The sequence below is a fragment of the Hylobates moloch genome, unplaced genomic scaffold, assembly GCF_009828535.3.
Source record: "Hylobates moloch isolate HMO894 unplaced genomic scaffold, HMol_V3 SCAFFOLD_16, whole genome shotgun sequence".
In the NCBI taxonomy this organism is placed as follows: Eukaryota; Metazoa; Chordata; class Mammalia; order Primates; family Hylobatidae; genus Hylobates; species Hylobates moloch.
In genome coordinates, this window is record NW_026652291.1 from 71,484,598 (window position 1) to 71,495,485 (window position 10,888).

General features: G+C 41.1%; 1 protein-coding gene across 2 annotated transcripts; it reads right to left on the reverse strand.

Annotated features, from left to right (window-relative positions):
* Positions 1–1,520: 1,520 nt before the first annotated feature.
* On the reverse strand, positions 1,521–5,900 carry CFL2 (cofilin 2). Of its 2 annotated transcripts, none has more exons than XM_032179808.2 (4): positions 5,668–5,900; positions 4,378–4,685; positions 4,185–4,261; positions 1,521–4,102 (listed from the first exon to the last, which is right to left on the reverse strand). In XM_032179808.2, exons 1-4 carry the CDS (start codon positions 5,668–5,670, stop codon positions 3,990–3,992), a joined length of 501 nt encoding a protein of 166 aa, XP_032035699.1. In that variant the 5' UTR covers positions 5,671–5,900; the 3' UTR covers positions 1,521–3,989. The 2 variants fall into 2 exon arrangements, with proteins under 2 accessions (XP_032035699.1, XP_058285438.1); XM_058429455.1 differs by lacking the exon at positions 5,668–5,900 and adding an exon at positions 5,555–5,661.
* Positions 5,901–10,888: the final 4,988 nt, after the last annotated feature.

Sequence of the window (10,888 nt, forward strand, 5' to 3'; positions counted from 1 at the left end):
GTCCAACAACAATAGACTGGATTAAGAAAATGTGGCACATATACACCATGGAATACTATGCAGCCATAAAAAATGATGAGTTCGTGTCCTTTGTAGGGACATGGATGAAACTGGAAAACATCATTCTCAGTAAACTATCGCAAGGACAAAAAACCAAACACCGCATGTTCTCACTCATAGGTGGGAATTGAACAATGAGGACTCATGGACACAGGAAGGGGAACATCACACTCCGGGGACTGTTGTAGGGTTGGGGGAGGGGGGAGGGACAGCATTAGGAGATACACCTAATGCTAAATGATGAGTTAATGGGTGCAGGAAATCAACATGGCACATGGATACATATGTAACAAACCTACACATTGTGCACATGTACCCTAAAACCCTAAAGTATAATAAAAAAAAAATTATGGAAAAAAAAAAAAAAACTGAGGCTTAGAGATTTAATTTGCCAAATTGCATTATGAGAGGAAATTTAAGTGGAGGGATGACTCCTCTAATTCTACATGGAAATAAAGCAATTAGTTGGATGCTCCAGAGCAAAAGAAAAGCCTCAGACTTCTTTATGGGCTGAAAGGAGACAGAACATCCATAAACTCATGCTGTCTTCAAAAGCAGTATTTGAGCTTTTGAAGTGGTGGCTCACGCATGCAATCCCAGCACTTTTGGGAGGCGGAGGTCAGAGGACAGCTTGAGCCCAGGAGTTGGAGATCAGCCTAGGCAACATGGCGAAACTCGGTCTCTACAAAAGAGATACAAAAAAAAAAAAAATTAGGCATGGTGGTGCATGCCTGTAGTCCCAGCTACTTGGGAGGCTGAGGTGGGAGGATCATCTGAGCTGGGAAGGTTGAGTTTGAAGTGAGCTGAAATTTTGCCACTGCACTCCAGCCTGGGCAACAGAGTGAGACCCTGTCTCAAAAAAAAAAAAAAAAAAAAAAAGGCAACATTTACTGGGACCTGCCTGACCATCTCTAGTAGCTTTAATACTATTCATAGAAAAATGAACATTCACGTTGTTTTGCATCTCCACCTACTATTAAATGTGCAAGCAAAAACAGGACTTATGAAGAGCAAAATGAGACTGTTTTTTTCTGAGTGGCAAACCTAAGGGAGTCTTCTCAACCTCTTGATGATTTACCATTGTTGAGATTATTCCTTAACAAGAAAACACTTTTAAAAGAATTTCCTCCCAAAGCTTATTTGCCAGATTCCATAAATTAGCTGCTACAAATGTTCTGTATCAGAGAAACTCAAACCCAGTAAGAGGCTTCTCTTCCACTGTACGAAAAGGCACATTTCAATACACAATGCTGGCCACACTATTTTAGATAATGATGGAAAACAACAGCTGATAGCCAGTTTGGGACACATGCCAACTGTTCCCATTTGTCTGAAAATGCTAAAATTAATTGCTGTAACACTCAGTTTTTAAAGAAAATTGGTATTGATAAATGAGAAAGTATTACCAACTAAAATCCTGAAAAACAGAATAAAGATAATGATGCCTCTTTGATCTGAAATACCAGTTTTTAAACTTTTAATGTTCTGAAGCATAAGTAAACACATCTCAACAGCTTTAAATATTTTCATATATTTTATTTTTTAAACTCTCATAACTTTGCAAGCTAGCAGTAAAATATTGCCTTCAATATTTTACTAATTAGCACCGTATACCTTTTAAAGCTAACTGGAACATTGATTCATTATAAATGATTGTAAAATAAAATGATCATTTCAAATGCCAAATTAATCTCAAATAACAAGTGAACTATTATTAATTTTATCTCTTTTTTTGGCTCTACACACAAAGATGTATTTCAAAGATGAACTATATTAGAATCAGTTTTGTCAATCTAGCAAATCAAAGTATCACAGTTTAAAGCAATATTTAATCTCCGAAATTACTAGAGGCATACAAGAAAGTTAAGGAATCAGCTACAAAAACAAAAGATACTACATAACTGATTTATAGTCCCTTATTTTTTAAAAGAATGAGGAAATAACTCAATGAAAAATTCCATGGTGCAAGTATCAGTTACACATATGGTTAAGTATACGTCAGTATTCTCTGTTTTGCTTATTAGAGTTTGGCCTTACCAAAAACCATCGAAAGGTCCAGGATAACTCACAGGGACAGCTGGAAGCCTGAAATAAAATTGCTCAGTGCAAAAAGATCCCAAACCATTCATATAATTTTAAATGGAAGCCTAGACATTTAATCCCTATTTTTAATGTTCACATCTGGAAAATCTTTCAAAAATATGGAAAAAATCTAATTATACTAAAATTACTTCCACACATTCAAAAAAAAATTTTAAGGGATATTTTCTTTCCTGTTTTCTGATAAAAGCATTCCTCTGAGCTATGGGGTTAAGTTCTGAGCCACGACTGACTGCTTACTAGCATGCCTGTTTTGCATACCAGTAGAATCAAGTCCAGTTTTGCCATTTGTGGATAACTATGACAAGATACAAAAGCATGTGTTTGCCATAAATAGCCCTGGCTAACAGCAAACCGCTCACACTGAGCAGATCAAATTCTCTATAAGGAGCACAGTCTGGACCATAGCCAAATCCCACTACTAATGTTTAAGACTGCTATATCAATTCCCATTCCAATTCAATTTGCAAAATATATTCAGAAATAGTAGGTGAAATGACCGTTCCGAAACATTAGAAGTATCATTAAACTTTTAAAGGACATTTTACAAATTATTTTCATTACGACCAAATAAGCAATAAGAGCTTCCTGCTTCTACTATACAACTACTTAGAAATGTAAATGTGAATAAAAAAATAACTATGCTAATTTATCCAGAGAACAAATCAGATATTGAAAAGTATTTATGCCAAAGTGCAAAAAATAATTTCTGATCTTCATATTAACACATAGGAAATAAATACACTAATGTTTATAAAAGTACCATTCTTTAACAATGGTATTTTATATTAGTTGGCTTTAAGATAGAATATTTTTTAAACCAAATAAATCCAACAAATCTGGAAAATATCACACATGAATGTTGTACAAAAAAAAATTCTCAAATGACCAGTGCAGAGATTAATAATAGCTGTTTTTACCCTAGAAGTTGTTTCACATAACATTTTGCAAAATTTCCAAGGAAAACAAGGCAACGTTCTGTAATATGCCACAATTTTTATTGCAACGTGGCCATTTTTGTGAGGGTGGGGAGTTTGATCTCAAAACAATGTTCCATTTAAGGCTCTTTTATACAGAAATTGCCATCATGACTGATATTCAAAATATCTTTAGTGTTGCAGGACTCACATGGTAAACATAAAACTCCTACACTTATTCAGTAGTGTACACTCAATGGAAAACAAAAAGGCATTAATAACAGCTATTTCTTTTAAGATATGCAGGTAACAGGAATGAACACTGAGGTACTAGGATAAGTTGATGACACAGTTAACAAAACTTAATTGGCATTCCTTTTAGGATATTAAACTTGTTACAAAAAGTGCTTTTAATGCATAGTGTTATATCCGTGCTGCCATGTCACAAAAAATAGGCTTGCCAAGGCAGGTGAGGTGTATGAATGCTCAAGCCTCACAGAACTGCAATCAAGTGCAACTATAAATAATACTGAAAAAAGTTGACCATCTGACCAGTGGATAATACTTTCAAGGCATTCAATTAGCTTATCCTTTGCAGTATTCTAAGCTATTCACATTGACGATCACATACATTGTAGTGCTTGCTGCAAGGGAGGCATATAACCAGTTGTTTTGGCTAAAATATGACAGGAAGGCATTCCTTGGGTTCTACATAAAAGTAACAGTATTAAACAGTCTAATGGCAATCACTGATAGGCTGCTTAAATAAATGATATTTCCTTCATTCATTGTGTTGGAAGGGCCCAGTGGAAAGGGGGAAAAAAACAAAAAACCAAAACCTAATACTATTCCAATGGACTGAGCTGGAGAAATGGAAGCTCCTTAAGATCCAGATGGCACTTGACTGTCATTTTATAATGGTTTTCCTTCAAGTGAAACTACTACATTGCCTCCCAATTTCTCTCCAAGTGTCGAACGGTCCTTAATATCATCCAGGCCATTTACTTGCCACTCATGTTTAATACCTAAAAAGAAAAAACATTATCCTATTACTTTATTATAATTAATAAAGAATAATTTCTCTGCCCGAAATATTCAAGTTTGTACCTGTAAATTTCTTTTTAATGGCATCTTTAGAGCTAGCATAAATCATCTTGCTTTTTAAAGGTGCACTTTCAGGAGCCCTACAGAAAAAAAAAAATTATTGAATCCTATTTATAAGAAAAACAAAGGTAAGACTGACTATGATAATAACAATCCTTGCATTTTAAAAGTACTTTTTTCTTTTGTTTTTACACACCAGAATATAAATACTAGGTCTTCTTTCTTAGACTCTTTTGTTTCGTATGTGGCATCGTACAAAGCATATCGGCAATCATTCAGAGGTAGCAACTTCACAAAAGATGTGTAGGGGTCCTCTACAGTATCACCAATGTCACCCACCAAGATCTGCTTTGCTTCCTCTACAATTATTTGTCTTTTGTCATCGCTTAAACAGAAGAGAACTGCTTTCTTTCTCTTTTTGATCTCCTCTTGTGTAGAAGATTTCCTTACTTTCATATCATTAAAAACTTTGATGACTTCATCATTCACTGTAACTCCAGAAGCCTGAAAATAAACACAGAACAGTAATTCACAACACGTATTTTGGTTTTAACCAAAATTACTGTTTGCCTAGAGAAGACTCACTTTAGTCTGGACATCAAAAATTGCACCGTACCATGTAAGTCGTCCAATCAGATTTGTCACATTTTAACAATCAGTAGACGATACAGCGAAGGAGTCTAACTCATCCTGCCCATTCATCCTTCTTAAAGGGGTTTGGACGTGGAAGCGAAAGGGACAAATACAAGTTGTCCCATCCCTGAAATGTTTCCTATTTCACTGGGTGATGTCAGAGCTTCAGGGGCGGCAGCAAAAATACCTTTTGTATTGTGTCAACTCGGCTGGCCTTAAAAAAACACTTTTGGATTTCAGTTAATGCTTCTACTATTTTTTTCTTTAAAGTCATCCTAGCCACTGACGTTTCCTCATAAGGAAAGAGAATCAAGTGTAAACTCCAAACCGCCCACGGCCCACAGCTCACATGCAGACACTCCAAAACTAACGGAACGAGTGTAAAAGCTTTTACGGCGAGAAAGCATTTTAAAAAGTGTTTTCCCTCTTCCTTAATTTCCCCGTAAGGGTTTTATTACAGGCCGTCCAGACCCTGACCCACACAGCGTTCGCAGCTGGTACCAATTTTAAAGCCTCGCGTGTTAAGTAAAATTAGGAAGCGAAAGGCAAAGGCGGCGCAAGCGGCTGCCGTCCGCAGACCTTCTCGCGCCCCCGCCCGCCGGGCCCCGACCCCCAACCTGCGCCGGCGCCCGGGCCCTCCCCGCCCCCCAAAATCCAAAGAGCAGCAGGGCAGGGCCTGACGGCCGGAGGGCAGACCGGTCGGCTGGAGAGCAGCGGAGCCGCAGAGCAGAAGCGCCCACCTTGGAGGCCAAAATCAGGTTAAAATGGCGGCCTCACTCCCGGGGCCGTGAGGGGCCGCGCGGGGGGCTTTTCTCGCCTCGCCGCGGCCTCCCGGCCAGCGCGCTCGTCTTACCATAGTGCCCTCGGCTGTGGCTGCGGCGGCAGCTCGGGCTCCGGCTCTGTGGCACTGGGAGGAGAAGGAGGGGCGGGCGAGCGGGTGGGCAGCGGAGAGTGCGGGGCACGCCGGGAGCTGCAGCCCAAGGGAGGTGGCGGGGCTCGGCGGGCCGCAGGCAGCGGGCGGGGCGGTCACGTGGGCACGCCCGGTCCCCAGCCGGCGCCACCCGCTCCCAGGCCGGGCCTTCTGTCTCGCGGCCCCGGCTCCCCGGTTGCCCGCGTCCTCGGCCTGACCCCAGAGCGCGAGCTCTGCAGGCCCAGGGGGCGGCGCGGTGGTAGCGGAGCCCGGGAGCCTGGCAGAGCCGCCTCCAGCCCCGGGGCATCACCCGTCAGCCGGCGGGAGAAAGTGCTGGGCTCCCAGAGGGGCGTTTCCACCGCTTCCGTAGGGCCCTGCGCCAGGGGTGGGTGCGTGTGAGGGGAACTCCTGCGAAGGTGTCTTTCCTTGTTTACCTGTGGTTTCCCCGAAAGAGGCTGGATTTCGACATTTGAGTCTTTCTGGAAAACCCCCAGTTGTTTAGAGATAAATGAGAATAAACACTACACGGGATTGCCCCAGTTGATAGTACTTAGCAAAAACAAAATGATACGCAGTGTTGGTAAATCACTTTTCAAAACTCTAGTTGAAATAATAATTATGATAAAAAAATTACGTGGTAGCATTCCTTAGTAATATGGTTTTACATTTTAGACTTCATAGGAAATGGATTGTACTCTCTCTTAGTAGAGATTTCATGAAGCTCCAGCTATGACAGCTGACATCAAATAAGCCGACGCAGCCTCTTCTAGCAAAGCCCATATAACTGCGCCAAGGCAGTTTCTTTTTTTAATCTTAACTCCTCCATACCTTAGGGTTCTTCATGTGTAAAACAAACTGTTATTAAATTATCGTTAAGGCCCTTTCCAGCTTTGGATTTCAGTTTCTGAGTATATCAATGTTCAGTAGGAAATGCTGTTTGTGGTGGTATCAGGATTGCGGTTAGGCAGGAAAATCATGAGATGGTGTTTGTCCTAGATTGTGTGATAAGTTCTTTCAGCCCAAATTTACTATATTTTAAATGGAACATGCTAGGCATTGAAACAGACCTACTTTTCTGTCTATATCTTGGATTTGTTTTCTTAATTGGAAGATAGACTTCGTTTAGAGGCAAAAATTGAGAAGGAATTTCCCAATGTCTAAGCATGAATGCCAAGCAAGGGGATAATACTTTATATCTAGCTGGTACATTACAATATATGGAAACTTTCACTTTATCTGTTGAACTTCCAAGAAGTCATGGAGAATGTCTCTCCAGAGCTCTGATCATCTGCCATGTGTAGGTATTAGCAAATTCCTGTTCGCTTCATCTTGGGGTTACCTTCCCTTCCCAACCTCAGAGATTTGCAGCAGCCCCAGCAGAGACCAGGTCTGATGACACTGGGACCTAGAGTGGGTGTCAGAACCTTACCCACCAAAGCTGGGGATTCCAAAGATGTTAGTCACCCCCTAGCTCGGACTCCAACCTCCCATTCCCTCTTACCCTCCCCAGACAGAGATGGTAATTCCCATGTTCTAGGATTCTTTTCCTGAAGTTATTTTTATCTTGCATATATTTTGTTACATTATAATAACTTGTTTATGTCTTCTGCCACCCTACTGTGCTGTAAGCTCCTTAAGGGTCTGAGTCCTAGTTATCTTTGAATTTCTGGAACCTGACACATAGTAGGTGCTTAATAGATGCTGAAATAATAAATTTAAGATGCTTTAGTGCTATAAAGAGAATGAAAAGGAAGCTTCTGAAGATTGTGAAGCCTTTCTACATGCCCTTGTGAGGATGGCGCTGAGAATGTCAGGGACAGTAGCAGCTTCCCGCCTTCACCTCTGTGAGTTATAACCAGAACTTACCAACACTTGGTAAAGGGGCAGCATTGCCAATCATTGCTGCGTGAATTTTGGTCACTGTGTAGTGGAGGGGGATCTGAGTGTCAGATACCACATGTATTAGTGTTCGATTGTTGCTATAACAAATTACCACAAAATTACTTGCTTAAAACAACACAAATTTATTATTTATTATCTTACAGAGTCAGAGAAACAAATCTTTCTCTCTCTATATATATTTTTAAGAGATAGTCTCTGGTTCTGTTGCCCACCCAGGTTGCTGGAGTGCAGGATGTGATCATAGCTCACTGCAGCCTTAAACTCCTGGCCTCAAGTGAGCCTCCTGCCTCAGCCTCCCGAGTAGTTGGGATTACAGGCATGAACCACCACAACTGGCAGAAATAAGCCTGATGGGGCTAAAGTCAAGAGACTGTAGCAGGAGACTCCTTTGCCTTTTCCAACGTCTAGAAGCTGCCCATCATGGTTTTTTTTTTTTTTTTTTTTGAGTCGGAGTCTCACTCTGTCACCCAGGCTGGAGTGCAGTGGTGCTATCTCGGCTCACTGCAAACTCTGCCTCCTGGGTTCACGCCATTCTCCTGCCTTAGCTTCCTGAGTAGCTGGGACTACAGACACCTGCCACGTCCGGCTAATTTTTTGTATTTTTAGTAGAGGTGGGGTTTCACCGTGTTAGCCAGGATGGTCTTGATCTCCTGACCTTGTGATCCGCCCACCTTGGCCTCCCAAAGTGCTGGGATTACAGATGCGAACCACCATGCTCAACCTGCCCATCATCTTTGGCCTGTGGCCCCAGGCAGCAGTCGCGTCACTCTAACCTCTGCCTCAGTCATCACATTTCCTCTGACTCTCTCTCCTGCCTCTGTCTTTCACTTATAAGGACCATTATGGTTACTCTGGACCCCACTTGGTAATTTAGGATAATTCCCCCTCTCAAGATCCTTAACTTAATCACATCTGCAAAGTCCCTTTTGTCATATAAGTTAACATTCAAAGACTTTGGAGGTTAGGACAGGAACATCTTGGTGAGGAGGGTTTGCATTATTCTGCCTACCATACAACTGTTCTGAGCAATTTCAAGCTCAAGCAAACAATTAATAGGTGTGACAGAAGGACCCCGAACAATCTGGTACTAGATACTTTTGTGCTCTAAACATCTAAGCTGTAATTATCCATTTACTAGACCACACATGGATGGCAGTAACAACTATTAAGAACTTAGTGAGAGTAACCTCTGAATGTAATCTCAGCTCAGACACTAGTAGCGGTGCAATTTCAGGCCATTGATTTAGCTGCCGTAAGGCTCAGTTTCCAAATCATGTGTAAAATAGGGATTATATGACCTCTTCCCTCTCAGGATTATGGGGAGGATCAAGAGAGATAATGTATGTAAAGCCCTTGTCTAGCACAGAAATAGGAACCCTGGAGCTATTATTACCACCAGCAGAGTGAAGATGAAAGCACTGATTTTATCAACTCACAGGCAATAGTCGTGAAGCCGTCCCAGTCCTCATTGATTCTGAAGATTCAGCTAAAGTTTGTTTACTCAAGATTCTTTAAAAAATTGGAAAGGTGATCATCCCTTAATATGTATAATATGTTCCCCCAAGAAACAATCTATTTTTATTATGTATATATTTATTTACTTACTTACAGAGATGGGGGGTCTTACTATGTTGCCCAGGCTGGCCTCAACTTCAGGGCTCAAGCAATCCTCCTGCCTTGGTGTCCTAAAGTGCTGGAATTACAGGCGTGAGCCACCACACCTGAGAAACAATGTGGATGGAGGTTCTGTGGCATGTAAAAGTTTGAAAGAACTATCTAAAACAGTGAATCTGGAAGATTATGCAGACAAATTCTGTGTAAGCCCTACTCCCTGTCAAGAGACATCACATTCTCAGCTCCCACAGCCACTTCCTGACAAAGACACATGTAAGCATAAAGACACTACCACTTCAAAATGTACCTTTCTACCGACATGCCTTCCTAACTCTGACATATCCTTCCTAACCCACGCCTGAGCTAAAAGACTGATGAGGAGTCAAGTCGTATCTTTTTCTAAATCCAAGTTTGAATTTAGAACTAGAAAATAAACACGGTAGGAGGTGTTTTTTTGGAGTCTGATCTCTGTGACTCACTCTCTGATCCACAAACTCACTTTGGGTCTTACATGTCCCATCTCTGGTTCTCTCTAATTTAGGAGAATGACCTCACAATAAAGGAATTTATCAGTAATCTGTGTCACATGAAGTGGTAATGAAGAGGTAGCAGTATTGAAATGCAATAATTAGTGAAATGTAGTTCAAAATGGTCTCAAACTATAATTACCAACTTCAGTGGTGTAATACATACCAGCTTCAACTTATTAACTCAGACACAATTTATCAGATTCACCTACCAGTTATTTGTAAAACCTCAATCACAATGTTAATTAATAATGTATTAATAGTAATTGAATTGTGATAGTAAATAGCAACTGGTTACTTAAATTATACAAACCATATAAAACGTCATCTGAGAAAAGAAACTTGCTAGTAATTTATTAAACACTCCTTTGTTTAACTTACTTTATTACAAAAGCAATAGATTTTGGCTGGGCGTGATGGCTCATGCCTGTTATCCTAGCACTTTGGGAGACCAAGGTGGGCGGATTGCTTTAGCTCAGGAGTTCAAGACCAGCCTGGGCAACACGGTGAGACCCCATCTCTACAAAAAATAAAAAAAATTAGCCGGGTGTGGTGGCGCATGCCTATAGTTCCAGCTACTTGGGAGGGCTGAGGCAGGAGGATGGCTTGAACCCAGGAGATCGAGGCTGCAGTGAGCTGAGATTGAGCCACTGCACTCCAGCCTGGGCAACAGAGCAAGACTTCCTTAAAAAAACAAACAAACAAAACAAAACACGGTAGATTTTATTTTTGTTTTTATTTTTTACATTTATTTATTTATTTGAGACGGTCTCACCATCACCCAGGCTGGCGTGCAGTGGTGCGATCACGGCTCACTGCAGGTTTGACCTCCCTGGGCTTAGATGATGCTCCCACCTCAGTCTCCTGAGTAGCTGGGACTACAGGCATGTGCTATCATGCCCAGCTAATTTTCATATTTTTTGTAAAGATGGGGTCTCCCTATGTTGCCTAGGCTGGTCTTGAACTTCTGGGCTTAACGGATCCTCCTGCCTCAGCCTCCCAAAGTACTTGGATTACAGGCATGAGCCACCACAACTAGCCAAAAGCTGTAGATTTTAAAACCATAGGCTAATCATACAGACATGAAAAATGTAACATATAAAAACTATATGTTAAGAGAC